The sequence below is a fragment of the Poecilia formosa genome, unplaced genomic scaffold (genome assembly GCF_000485575.1).
Source record: "Poecilia formosa unplaced genomic scaffold, Poecilia_formosa-5.1.2 Scaffold490, whole genome shotgun sequence".
Taxonomy (NCBI): domain Eukaryota; kingdom Metazoa; phylum Chordata; class Actinopteri; order Cyprinodontiformes; family Poeciliidae; genus Poecilia; species Poecilia formosa.
The window spans coordinates 144,234-158,385 of NW_006800429.1; the positions used below are offsets into that span (position 1 = coordinate 144,234).

General features: G+C 43.7%; 2 protein-coding genes and 1 long non-coding RNA gene across 3 annotated transcripts in view; 2 read left to right on the forward strand and 1 right to left on the reverse strand.

Annotated features, from left to right (window-relative positions):
* Nucleotides 1-648: 648 nt before the first annotated feature.
* Nucleotides 649-1,376, reverse strand: LOC107833970 (uncharacterized). Its single transcript, XR_001659734.1, has 2 exons — nt 1,162-1,376; nt 649-863 (listed from the first exon to the last, which is right to left on the reverse strand). It is a non-coding gene; the product is annotated as an uncharacterized LOC107833970 (long non-coding RNA).
* Nucleotides 1,377-4,635: 3,259 nt separating this feature from the next.
* On the forward strand, nt 4,636-9,107 carry serpinf2a (serpin peptidase inhibitor, clade F (alpha-2 antiplasmin, pigment epithelium derived factor), member 2a). Its single transcript, XM_007578740.2, has 9 exons — nt 4,636-4,751; nt 5,808-5,876; nt 5,947-6,178; nt 6,281-6,424; nt 6,510-6,552; nt 6,778-6,923; nt 7,092-7,234; nt 7,324-7,519; nt 8,234-9,107. Exons 2-9 carry the CDS (start codon nt 5,823-5,825, stop codon nt 8,737-8,739), a joined length of 1,464 nt encoding a protein of 487 aa, XP_007578802.1. The 5' UTR covers nt 4,636-4,751; nt 5,808-5,822; the 3' UTR covers nt 8,740-9,107.
* Nucleotides 9,108-9,465: 358 nt separating this feature from the next.
* Nucleotides 9,466-14,152, forward strand: part of serpinf1 (serpin peptidase inhibitor, clade F (alpha-2 antiplasmin, pigment epithelium derived factor), member 1) — a 5,425-nt gene continuing 738 nt past the window's right edge. The window contains exons 1-7 of the mRNA XM_016664496.1: nt 9,466-9,610; nt 11,334-11,464; nt 11,773-11,968; nt 12,115-12,270; nt 12,392-12,595; nt 13,221-13,643; nt 13,924-14,144. Of these exons, the coding sequence (XP_016519982.1) occupies nt 9,466-9,610; nt 11,334-11,464; nt 11,773-11,968; nt 12,115-12,270; nt 12,392-12,595; nt 13,221-13,643; nt 13,924-14,144 (1,476 nt within the window). The remainder of the gene's footprint in view (nt 9,611-11,333; nt 11,465-11,772; nt 11,969-12,114; nt 12,271-12,391; nt 12,596-13,220; nt 13,644-13,923; nt 14,145-14,152) is intronic.

Consider the following 14,152-nt stretch of genomic DNA (forward strand, 5'->3'; position numbering starts at 1 on the left):
CACACACACACACACACACACACACACACACACACACACACACACACACACCGTGTCCCTGTAGACTTTATCTACAGGCTCACCAGAACAAACACAGAAGTGGAAATGGGATCTGTTTGCGTCATGTTGGTTCTTCCTGACATTCTTCACCTTTAATAAAAATAAACAGTAAAAATCATCAAAGTCCAGCAGATCCACAGTTTCATGTAGGTACAAAGTACTAGGTTGTTCAGCAAACTGCAAAATATAAAGTTTTTAATCATTAAATAAGTGTTAACAACTAACTCTAGATCAGACACAAAACTGTGAAAAAAACAAACTACTGTATGATTGTCCAAAAGTTTAAACCGGAACAGGAAATGGCTAAATTATATTAAACTGAAGACTAATAACACCAGAGCAGAAACAACTAAAACATATTGGGATGAAATAATCCCATTTAATCCAGGAATCAAAAAGATTTCACCAGGTTCTGCTGGGTTTGCCTGACAGGATGAAATCCTACAGATCCAGATTATCTTTGAAGACTCTTTATATCATAACTCTTAGCTTATTGTTATTATTATTATCAGCTGTGAAATGAACCCCAGTCAGCTGCATGCTGGCTGTAGTCAGATGGTCCTTTGTTAAATTAATCAACTCTTATGATGGTTTCAGTAAAACTATCTTTATTTCTTTTGTTCGGTAATAAATCAAACATTTCTTAATAAATCTATTTTAAACGTTTCCCTGTTTCTTTCCGTTTGGCCTGAAGTTGTTCTCTGCTCAGCTCCAGTTTCTCCCAGCGTTGGTTCTGCCGTCCTTCAGGGCTTCAGCCGGACCAGAATCTTTTGTCCTGGTTCTTCTGATCCCTGAGCTGCAGACTCAGCTCTGGGAGCTGAGTCTGCAACTGTTGGTTAAACAGTTGGTCCAGTTTAACCAACTGGACCGGACCGCGTAGGCTCCACCAGTTGGGCTGAATGTCAGCAAACAATCAGAGCTAAAGACGCTTCCAGAGGTAACAAATCATACCTCGATGGATTAAATTAAAAATGACAGATTGATCTGATAGCGCTGCTTCGTCCTGTGATGGACTCAAGATTTGACCAGCTGCCGTTTCCCCCCTAAACAATGATAGAGATATAATATTCACCCAGCCCTGATTTATTATTTTCTCCTTACTCTGGTAATTTGATGACTCCATCAGGCTCTGTAGTCGTAGATTACATTATCTGGCAAGGTCACGCTGATTAGGCTCCAGTTTATCCTGTGCTGCCACCCAGTGGACACCAGCTGGTAGTGACATTGCTCTACTGATTTTAATTTTCAATTAATAACATTTCCTAGAACAAATATAAACAACAAAAATGAAAGTACATTAAATACAGAGTGACCACTTCAAGAAGAAGCAGAAGTTTATCACAATAATATTTTAATAGTAGCACAAATTTCTTTATCAGAACCAAAATATGTCGTGATGTCAGAACTTGATGGAAGTTTGATACTTTAGTGTCTCACATTCTTGTTTTTTTGGTTCTTTTTATTTTTAAAATAATTTGATTCAATCATTTTGTATTTCTTTCAATTGATAACACTTAAAAAAAATTCAAAGTAAAAATGTTATATGTTTTACAGCTTTAATAATATCCAAACTATTACTTGATTTTTACTGATGAATTAGTGGCAAGAATAAAATTTTTAACTGAGTTAATTGCACGATCAGTAGTTGATTGATCACATTTTTGACAAAATCAGCAACATTTTCAATTCAAAAAACATTTTTTGCTGCTAAATTATTGACTTATTAATAGCCGTCAGAGCTGAACATCAAACATATTTAAAGTTTTTAATCTTCAGGTTTTTCGAGCAAAGAGTTTTTCTCTCTGTTCATCTTTCCAGAGTTTCTCTGATCTTTCATGGACTCTGGGCACTAACATTAGCGTTAGCTGCTACATGTTTAGCATTGAAATGCTATTTCAAGGTAGCATAGGTTCACTAATAGTCTAACTGCTTTTAGCACAACTTGAACCCAACGACAGAAACAGAAATGAAGCCCAGTGGGACCGGAGGAGCTATGGGTCAGATTTACTGCTGTACCAGAAACACCCAAATACAAAGGTGCTGGGCCTAGTCGCCAATGATGTAAATATGTTCATGTCTGAACATATTTACAAACTTTATTCTGGCTTTTTAAGGAGTAATGGCTTCTTTCTCTCTGATTGGCCTTTCAGCCCATGAAGGGACAGAACTGGTTTCACAGTGGAGAATAACTTTCTCTACCTGTTTCAGCAGCTTCTTCACAAGATCTTTAGCTTTAGTTTTGGGGTCGATTCACATATTTCCCAGGAGAACCCGTCTCCTTCCAGAACTCGGTGCTGGCTGGACATTCCCCTCATGTGTATGTGTAGATGTAGTAGTTTGATCAGATGAACCTTCTGCCACCTGCAGATTGGACAGGAGGATGACAGTAAACAGCTTCTGAATGCGGTTCTGGTTTATAACTCTTCCTCTGGGTAAATGGCAGTGAGTTCCAGATGTTGCTGGAGCTGACTGGTATTTTTAGTCTCCTGCTGACATGTTTTCAGTGTCTGCTTTTCATTTGAACATATTTCTACATTGTGATTTCCCCCAAAGGACTAGCGGTCCTGTTCAGTCGGCTCCAGCTGCTGAGCAAACAGTTCTAGTTTTCCACTGTTCTTCAGATGTGCTGCTCCTCTACGGTATGAAGTTCTTCAGCATGTCAGGGTTTCCAAGATGGCGGAGGTGACGCTATTTGTCACAGAGCTGCGATGTGGGGGCGTTAGGCTGGAACATGGCGGTCAGAACAAGACAAACATCCGCCCACTCTCTCAACTCTGGATGTATGTGGAAAGCACAATGAGGCACAACAGAGTGTAGGATAGGGTTTACCCTCCTCCTGCTGGGTTCAGTCATCTTTACAAGTGGAAAATTTTAAGAAGGTTCCAACATTACGTAAACGACTTTCACCTGAAACCGTCCCTTACTCTCTTTTTGCTGTGTCTATAAAGATAATAGACCCTTTAGATTATCTGATTCCTTTTAGTTTCACTGTCAGACTTTAATCTTGGTTTGGAGGAAGCATTCTAACCTTTAAAAATGTAGCCTATTCATAAAAACGCAAACTTTACTTTGAGAATAGCGAAAAGATGTTGGTTAACTGAAATCTGAGCTGTGCTATTTTGAAACTTTCTTAAGGTGGTTTTTGGATTTTTCTGAGTAAGAGTTAATGTGCTAACGGAGAGGAAACACATTTACCGGTTAAATTCTGACATAGCGAACAATCCCATCCTCTGGTGGGCCTCTGCCTTACCAGAGGCACGAAACTCTGGAATGTTTTCAGACCTCCTGGGGAGGACTCTCCATTTTATTTTAGATGTGTGCTTCATGCTAGTTACCAACCTTTAATTCCTGTTTATTACAACCGTGCATAGTGTCTGAACTCACACTTTCATGATTCACTCCAAACCATTAGATGGAAACACGGCTAAATTACGTTTCAGTTTTCTTTTTTGCAACATTTTAAATGTCTGCTCAAAATTCACATGACAGTTGGATGGAAACATAGCTATTGTTCTCATTGTTAATTTCAATCATATTTTGTAGGTTTTGGTTGCTTTGCATTGTTGCTTTTAATCAAACTAATCTGTTGTCTTTATTATTTCTTTGCTAAAGCTAGCTGTATTAGCTCATTCTCTTAACATCATGAAGCCTAAAATTGAGAAAAGTTTCATCTGCCAAACGCAACTCTATTTTCTTTATTATGTTATCTGTTTAATGTTAATATAGCAAAATTTTCTAAAAATCCTCAGTCTTTTAAAACTTAGATGTTTCACATTGTTTAGCTCAGCCAGCTAGCCATTTGCTGTAGCTTAGCTTGTTGTTAGAGCTGAAAAGTGGTAGGTTTTTAAGCAAGATATGGGCTTTTCTCAACAACAATAACAACAAAAACAGCCTTTAAAGTTGAATTTCCAGCTTTTAATCTAAACATACTGAGAATAAAACGTATTAAGTTTGTGTCATTAAATCAGTCACTTTCTACGCTGCTAACTGAGTAAAAATACTAAATGTTATTGTTTGAAAACAAAATTGTGTAGAATCACAGCCTGATTAGCCTGTTTGTTAACCACAGTCTTATTGGTTTTCTTGTAACTGGATCCTAATCGCTCAGCCTTACTTTGAAAAACATATTTAGGTTTATTGTTGTATCATTTAGCATTAAGTTGTCATACTTTTGGTGTTAGATTTACTTTAGTTATGCTTTTGGTTCGTATTTTTGCCGAAAAAAAAAAACCCTTTTCTCAACATTTATGTTTAGCTTTTGTTGATTTATATATTGTTGCTCTCTGTGGTATTCTGTTATTAATAGTCACTTTATAAAAAAGGCCAAATTCAGCTAAAGTTAACAAACTAAAGCATTCAGAGCCGTCAGTCAGCTTTATTCTGACTGAATGCTCCATAAATAATCTGACACAGAAAAGATTAATTAGTGAATTTAGTTAGATTTAGTATCTCCCTGTGGATCATTTGGATCCTGGTAAACGAACATTTTAACTTTAACATCATTTGATTGGAACGTATAGCAGAGACCACAGTCTCCACAACAATCCAGTCAGGGTTGATTATTAACCCGCTAACATGGGGGTGGCAGTTGTTGGGTCCACTACGCTGAACAGCCTGAAGAAGGTTGATCACATCTGGATTTTCTTTTATTATTCTCCGTTTTTCATCTCCTCTTCTCAAGCGAAGTCCAGGTGAGTTTGGGTCAGCTCGTATTTCATCAGAACTTTGTCTGATTGGTTGTTTGGGGAGAAATCAGTTACATTAATAATGTCTTGTTTGTAAAGATTAATGGTGAGTGTAATAAATGTGTCCAGATCACCCAATGATCTCTGAATTATTATTGTTGTGGAGAACCTGAACTGTTGGAAAGTGTTTGCGTTTTCATGCTCAGTTCAGTGTTTTCTGCTTTGTGTTTATTCAGAGTACTGCCGTTCAGCCAAAAAAGGTTCTGAAACATTAACCTTTAGTCTCCTGGTAAACACAGCCGCCACATCTGAACCATCCACTGGTTCCGACCCGGACTGACCCGCCTGGGTTCTGCACTGACTGGATATTTACATAAGCGCTGGTTCTGAAAGCTGTTGGCCAGTTTGGTGTAAAACAGGATGTTAGGAAATCTGATAGTTCTAAAATCTAATGGATCACATGACAGAGTGTAGAAATGGAGGTGGATCCAAAATTTTAAGCTGGAGGGTCTCATAGTTACATCAGCACAATAACAAGAGTTTGCTTCTTCTCATTTTGATGACTGTAGTTTACAAAGGATGAAAACCCAAAATATGTGTTACAGATGCCGGGACCTCAGTGATCAGGCTGTACATAACATCATTTCCTGTCATTAGCACATGCTGGACAGGTCTAGTTAAAGTCTGCCGAGGCTGAACAGAACATTCCCTTTTGCATGCCTGAATTTAAGAATCAATGTTCAGAACCAAAGACGAACACTGCTGACCACAAAGTTAGTTCTGCTAATGCTAAAGCACTAGACCAACATATTATTTAGTTGAAACAAAAGATAATCTGTATGGTTCAATATGAACAATATGAATTGGACCATATGGATATCCAACATGTTGATGACACAACATGCAATACAAAACAGTACATAGGAGAAGCTAAGCGCACTTTATCACTTAGCGATAAAGTGCTAAGTGAAAAAGTAGCTCTTACGAGTTAGCAGATTAGCGAAAGTGTGCTGACCACTGTGCAGAACTGGTGTTCAGTCATGTCTGTGTCTGTTTTTCCAGGCTGGCCCTCTGGAAATGAAGCTGTGTCTTCTTCTGCTGCTGCTGTGCCTCAGTCGCCAGGGACTGACTGTAAGAAGAACCGACTCGTGGCATTTCTCTCATTAGCATTTGTATCTGAACTCTGTTGATGTCTGTTCAGGAAGAACCCGCTACAGCAGCTCCTGAAGTCTCTCCAGTCACAGATGAAGAGGAGGAGAAAAATGTCAGTAACTGTGGGAGAACATTCAGCCATGAGGAACACCGGGCAATAGGGGGCGCTATAGAGCAGTTGGGGTTGAAGATCCTGGAGAAGCTTGCTATCAGCTCACAGCAGCCCAATGTCATCCTCTCCCCTCTCAGCCTGATGTTCGCCCTTGCTCACCTCACCTTAGGTTCACTAGCTTCATTTTCCAGATTGAATCTAGATTTAAACTGAATTATAATGTTGCAGATTAATGCTAACACGCTAACAAGTTTCATTTATCTTTCCTAAGGTTCCCGCAATGAAACAGAGAAGCTTCTCCTACAAAGTCTTCAGGCCCACAACCAGCCATGCTTCCATCATATCCTGGGAAGCCTTGTGCCTCATCTAACCCACAGGTCACTGGAGGTGGCGGCACGCATGTATCTGAGGCCAGGTGGGACCTCAGGAGTGATGGTTCCTCACATTAGCAGAAGTTTCACACATTAGTAACTCTTGTTCTTTCCTCTTCCTCACCTCAGGATTTGAAGTGAAGCTGTCGTTTGTTGAGGAATCTCTGGCCAGGTATCGATTATATTTGGGAACCAAACCCTTAGAATGATAACAGAATTTGAACTACATTGTATTTAGACAAACTGGATCAATCGTTCATCAAAAATAATTTTCCACACCAGACTTTTGAAAGTTCTGGTTTGATGTTTTGAGAAGTTTGTAATTATTTAAACAAACAGCCATGTTTGTGTGGTCTGGTCTATGCCAGACCTGTTTTCAAACTGTTTTTCTGTCCAGGTACCGGTCCCGGCCCTTCCCTCTGGTCTCTGTGGATGAGGTCAACCAATGGGTGGAGAACGTCACCAATGGAAACATCCCCAACTTCTTGGAAAGCATTCCACATGACGTGGTGCTAATGCTCATTAACGGTGTTTACTTCAAAGGTGAACCCTTCAACCAATCACTCACCAATTAGAAGGGTAATGCAGGGCATTGGAAGAGGATGACACGTTCCCCTGAGTTTGAACTGAAACCATACAAGCCATATTTAACAAAAGAAGTCTGCATCTTGACCTGGATTAAAAGTTTGTTTTTCTGTATCTGTTTGTCAGGTGAATGGAAGACCCAGTTTGACCCTCAGGTGACCTCAAAGGGAGTGTTTTATCTTGACAGCCAGAACTCAGTCTCAGTGGACATGATGAAATCTGCCCAGTATCCTCTACGCCTGATGAATGACCCTCAGCTGCAGGCACAGGTATCACAACCACCATATGTCATGGAAATCTGATGCTGGGATTAGTTTCTGGTGAACGTCCAAACAAAATGAGTCTTTGTCCCTTGCAGGTTGCCAGCTTTCCCTTCAAAGGAAACACCAGCTTCCTAGTCATCCTTCCCATAGGAAACGTCTCATCGGTGCTTCCCAAGCTAAATATCTCTGACCTCTACAGTCGTCTACCTCAAGAAAAATCAATGCAGGTCAACGTACCAAAGATGAAGCTCCAATATCGACAGGAGCTCGAAGAGGCACTGACCAGCATGGGTGAGGGTAGAAAGCCTTGTGGCACCTCATTGGTTAGTTAGACAGGTAGATTGATGCCTGTTGAAGCATCTCAGGAGTAACTGTGATTCTATTGGTCAGCAGAGACACAGGCTGGAAACCTCATAGTATGGTAGTATGCAATGCAGATACGTCATGATGCATCCAGTCACCCCTTCTTTGTGCCAAAGCAGGAACTTCTGCATTGCTGCATTAGAAAGTAGAATAGACTTGACTGTGAATCACCATGGATAAATCCAAACCATTAATCTGATGATATAAACAACTTTTTCCTCCAACACCAAGTTTCCAAGAGTCAATATAAAGTACCAAGACACTAACCATCTTATAGCACCAACAGGGTGATGTCCAGTTCTGGTCTGAATGGCCCACTGCTCTGCAGATTTTAGATGTCACTCTGCTTATGCATCGATTCAACGTTCATTAGCAGGGTCCAGTAGAACCAGCTGATGGACACATGTACATACGCCAATCAGGTGTATGACCATCATCATGTTATGTCTTATAGGTGTAGAATGTGTGAAGAAGGGACAAACACTGATCTATCCTCTGAAAATGGCCAATCTGCTGGTAGTTGTGTGGTTTCCTGTTTTGAGGTTCTGGTCCAGATCTACTGTAGCACCATAGAAACTCTGAAGGACATTGTGTATTTAAATCTCCGTTGAGTTTTTTTCTCCTGTTGTATTTGTCTGTCAGGACTCGGTTCCCTGTTTTCGGGTCCGGACCTCTCTGGGATTTCTGAGCAGCCCCTCAGGGTGTCGAGCGTCCGTCATGCCACCACCATGGAGCTCAGCGAAGAAGGTGTCGAAGCATCCGCCACCACCGTGGTGACCGCGATGCGCTCCATCTCCTTGTTTTCTGTCAACTCCCCTTTCCTGTTTGCCCTTGTTGATGACTTCTCTCTGGCCCCTCTGTTCATGGGCATCGTCACAAACCCCGCCCCCGACAACGACCCCATGCCTAACGACGACCCCAACGGGAATAACACCATGAACGACCAGCCTGGAACCGAGGCGGCCAGAGCAACAGATTTGAACGTCGAGCTCAACAGGTTGCCAGCAGAGGGCAGCACTGTTCAGTCCTGCAGCGCTCCTGGTGGTGGGAAGGAGCAGCTGCAGCAGGTCGATGAACAAGATGGCAGCAGCAGTAAGACTCAAGGAGACGAGCCCTGCTCCAAACCAGACAACTTTGTCCCAATCTGAAAAAAATCATAATAAAGAAATTATACAACATCTCTTCAGATAATTAGAGACACCGACGTCTCCTTTTCAGGTCAATACAACCAACAACTTACAGTGACTAGATAACAGACTGGACAGCTTCTGTAAACCCTCAGTAAGCTAACGCGTTAGCCTGTTTCATAAGACGGACGCATCACGTGATCGCAGTGTAGCTAAAAACCACAATATTCTGACCTGACACAGGTCTGTAACTGATTTACATTTCCTGTTTTTACTAAATCTCTTCTTTATTAAATTTCAAGAATATATTCCAGGGAGTAAAAACAGCCTCTGATAGGAAATATTGTTGGTTTTCTAAAACTGCTACCATGTTCATCAGTAACTGTGAATTGGTTGGCATTTGGACTCTTCATTTAAATAAACTTTACGTTTTTATTGAATAAGGTTTGGTTTTATTTGTTTGATGGACCTTCTGGACCGGAACCTTCTGGATGGAACCAAGATGGACGGTTCCATGTTGCCACAGGAAACAACGGCAGGAAGAAGCAATCTTAAAAGGCTTATCTCCCTTTTTACAGTTTGTATTTGATTTAAATTTTTTAATCCATTTTGAACGTTTCTGACTAAATCAGTGAGAAACATTTAAACAGAGGAAACTAAGTTTATCTGCTTCCAAAGCTAATAAAAGGAAATTTGTAGATTAAATGATAAATGTAAATTTTTTTTATTTAACCTAAACTAAGCTGAATGCAGCTTCAGACTCGTAAAGCGGAGCCGTGTGCGCGACGCCTGTGCGCGATCCCGCGGGTCCAACAGTCTCCGCAGCAGACAGACAGACAGACAGACAGACAGACAGAAAGCAGCAGCGACGTGGACCGTCCGGACCGGAGAGGTGAGTGAACTGCTGCTCCTCTTTTTTGCGTTTTTCCTGAAACTGAAATTATCTGCTGATGGTCAAAAACGTGCAAACTGGATCCAGGCTCCAGTTTGCAGTTTTGGGTCCAGTGACCCAGAACTGTCAGAGAGACACTTGGTGCTTATTTGGACAACTTTGATTTTATTTTTTACATTTAAATCCGAACCGAATCATTCCAGTTTTTATGCTCGTTTTTTTCTGAGAGTTGTGCTGAAAATCCCAGTCTTCTTTCTGCGCCGCGGAGCCAAAAACCGCAAACAGCTGCGGCGTTTTTCCACTCCGAGGTTTATATAATGTGAAACAGCAGCACCTCTGGTTCAACTTCAACCATCAGAACCATAAGAACCTCTGAAGAACTCTCATAGTTATTCCTGGATGCCTTCAACTGTTTTCATATTCTGATCTAATTCTGATTCCACACAAAGTAAAATATTTTATATAAAATGTTTTATCAGTTAAAAACCGAAGTAGGAGGGAATTTCCCTGGGAAAACTTTCCATTCCAGGTTTGGCCTTCATGTATTTTAGAAACAATCAATGATTGTTTGTTAAGGAGAGCAAACAAACAAGCACGGTGACGGAGGAGTGATGATGTGGGGTCGTTCTGCAGACACTGAGGACCGTTCCATCCCCTGCCACGTGAGACAATGATCCAGATAATAACCCATCAGATCAGGACGGACCTGGAGCTTCCCTGGCGGACAGAACAAGGCGCTGGATGAGTTTAATTTGTTTCTGTTCAGTTTCATGACAGGAAACTTTGAATCACTTTCTTCCCTCCACGGCTCTTGTTTTCGTTTCGAGTTTTAGAGGAAAAAAACTGCTGGCCGGCTCCATCTGGGTTTCCCATCATTCCTGTGTGGTCTGAGGTTTGGTGTGAAGAAGGTCCAGATGTGAGCAGAAAGCAGCCATTGTGCAGTGGAGGCTGTAATCAGAGAGTCTGCTGTTTGTGTCAGCTCAACAGAAACTCTCTCTGCCTCCTCCTGCTGAAAACAGGTTTCTGACCCATGAGGAAAAACGTCTTCTACTCAGCAGATTTGAAATCAGTTCATTTCAGTTCATTTCTTTACTCCAGTTCATAACAAAAGTCTGGAGATGATTTACAGAAGAACTCATTTCAGAACTTCAGCATTCTCTCCTCCTGACCAGCAGGGGGCGACAGTAGACAACCACCTGTGTTATGTCGTTGACTTTACAGCAATCCCTCATACTGAGCATGCATGTAGCGACAGTGGAGAGGAAAACCTCTCTTTAACAGGAAGAAACCTCCAGCAGAACCAGAACCAGGCTCAGAACCAGAACTGGGCTCATTACCAGAACCGGGCTCAGTACCAGCGACAGACTGGAGCTGAGAAAAGACAGAGACACAACAAGAACCAGGAGAACTTTCTATGTTACAGTAAAAAGTTCACAGCAGGAGAGGAGAGTGATCAGGAGATGGCAGCATCATGCCAGCTGATGCCCCGCCTCCAGGAAGGAATCAACCAATCAAAAGCCAGACCAGGTGTAACTTCTATACAGGAAAAATAACTGAACATAAAGTTAACAGTTGAAATAACAGCAAGTACAACAGAGTGGAGAGTAGTAGGAGAAGAAAACGAGAAAAATGGTGAGTTTCTCCTGCAGCAGAACAGTAGAGACGCATCAGGACAACCTGAGAGAGAGGCAGAACAGGACGTCATGTGATTCTGTCTCTTCAGCGACATGGCATCACGGCGTCATGGCGTCACGGCATTATGGCATCATGGCGTTCATTTGTTTGTTTTTCAGGATGAAGCGAACAACGTTCCTGCTGGCGTTGGCAGCCGTCCTGAGCATCTGCTGGGCTCAGGTAACCACAGAATGTCTCCTCGTGTTTCAGGGTCTTCAGCTTCCTGCAGATCCCCGTCTGGGTCTTTCTGCATGGAGCTGCATGTTCTCCCTGAGCATGTGAAGGTTTTCTCTGGGATCCAGGTCCTGTAGAGAGGGAAAGTGTGTGTGTGCATGGTGAGAGGGAGGGGTTCCAGTTGAGCTGGTTGCAGTGCAGACATTCGTCACCTCCAGGCTTTAGTTCTGGTTCTACTCAGTAAACCCAGCTGTGAAGCCAGAGCTGGGTGTGGCGCCGGTCCGTTCTGATGGTTCTGTCCCGGTTTTGTGCAGTCGGACTCCGGAGGTGAGGAGGCGGCCGTGGAGGAGGAACATGTGGAGCTCTTTACCACGCCCGCTACCAAGATGGGCGCCGCCACCTCAGACTTCGGCTACAACCTGTTCCGGGCTTTGACGAGCCGCGAAACTTCGGCCAACCTGTTTCTGTCTCCGATCAGCGTGTCTGCGGTTCTGACCCAGCTGTCCATGGGTGAGTGTACTGGCTCTAACTGGGCCTGAACCAGTTTGCTTTGGATGTTCCCCTCAGTCAGGAACCTTCAGGCGCCCCGTCTCCTTATTCCTCCTCTGAAGCATCGTCATAACCAGCGACTCTGCACTTCCCCTCCTGTCCTGCAGGGGGCTCTGAGAACGCCCAGAGGCAGCTGTACCGGGCTCTCCGGTACCACACCCTGCAGGACCCCCAGCTCCAGAACACCCTGAAGGACCTGCTGGCCTCGGTGAACTCCTCAGGCAAAGGCCTGAGCTCAGCCGCTCGGCTCTATGTGACGCGACGTGAGTCCATGTTTACGACCCAAATCGTTTAAAAGGTTCTGGTGTCTCTGACTTACTGAAAGAGTTCAGATCTTCTTGAAAAACACAAAGCTATGCTGACTGTCACTCTTTTGGTTTCCAGGACTCCGTCTGAAGCAGGACTTCTTCAAGCTGGTGGAGCAGCAATATGGCGTCCGCCCCAAGGCGCTGCTGGGCGGAGCCAAAGACACAAAGGAGATCAACGATTGGGTGTCTCAGCAGACGGGAAGGAAGGTCCAACAGTTCCTGACCAAGGCTCTCCCTCGAACCGCCGGCATCAACGCCATCAGCGCCGCCTACTTCAAAGGTATCGACCGTTCATGCAGGAAGAGGAAAAACCTGGTTTGGTGTTTAAACGTGACAGACGGAGGAGTTTCTGACAGACGTCTAAACCTGCAGCTGGTAAAGATCAGACCGGACTCACATCCTGGTGACAAGAAGTTCAGAACCAGTTAGACAGGCAGGACAAATGTTCAGGGATAAAGTGATAACTGTACGACAACACTGTCTTAATAATACAAGAATGAAGCTGTAGTATTACCAGAATAAAGTCATAGTAATATGACAATAAAGTCGTCAACAGCTTCTTTCTTTTTCACAGAATGCCTTTTTGTTTTTTCTGGTAATATTACATCATTGCTAATATCTTGAGTATTCTTGTAGTTACTTTTTTTAGTCTTATTCTGGCTCTGATACTTTGTCGTAGATCATTGATAGGAATGTAAATAATTAGATCTTCAGTGAGCTGGAGTGGCCACCAGGGGGAAGGAGCAGACGGAGAGTATTTCACATCAGCAGCAGCAGTATTAATGCTTGCTGACATTTGGTGGTCAGACCCTGCAGGGTTGTCGGTTCCAATGCCAAACCCTGAGACAGCCACCGGCTGTTACAGCAGCCAGAACCGGACTGATATCTGGGTTTTCCTCCACCAGGGGGATGGGTGACCCGCTTCAGTCAGGGCGGAGTTCAGCAGGACTTCCAGGTGGAAAACGGGGCTCCGGTCCGTGTTCCCATGATGCAACAGGATAACTACCCGGTGAAGATGGGTGTGGACTCTGACCTGAGCTGCACTGTGAGTGTTGTGAGCAGTAGAGCCAAGGAGCTGTTGGCAGAGATCTCAGGAATGTTGTGGTTCCTCCTGCAGATTGCTCAGATCCAGATGCAGAACGATATCAGCATGTTTGTCTTCCTGCCTGATGTCGTGACGACCAACACCACGCTGCTGGAGGAGAGTCTGACGGCCGAGTTCGTTCAGGACCTCTCCATGGCGCTGCAGCCGGCTCGGGTGTCCCTGACGCTGCCTGTCCTGAGGCTTAGTTACTCCACCGACCTGCTGCCGCTGCTTGGCGATCTAGGTGAGTCACCCAGAGGAGCAAAGACCTTCCATTTCACTCAGTCCATGACTGAGGAGATCACTGGTTCTCTGACACAGGACATTCAGTCCTGAGGGAAAGTTAAAGGACTATTCAGTGAAACTGGGAGGAATCTGGGGAACCCAGCAGAACATTCAGCCACACAGCTGACTGGCTCCCAGCATTTAAAAGCAGAGCTGTCTGGTTGGTGCGAGGCAGCGGTGACCCAGTGGGACACCGTGGAGCATCAGTCGATCCTCACTCTCCTCATTCCTTCCTGCAGGCCTTAATGACTGGCTGGACAACCAAGAACTGGAGAAGATCTCTGTCCAGTCGGCCAAGCTCACCAGCATCAATCATAAGGTTGTCATGGAGACGGCGCCCGAAGGAGCCCAGTACCCCAGCGCCGTCTCAGTGCCCTCCCACCTGACGTACCGAGTGGACCGACCGTTTGTCTACCTGATCCGAGATGAACCGTCAGGAGCACTGCTGTTCATCGGGAAGGTGGTCAA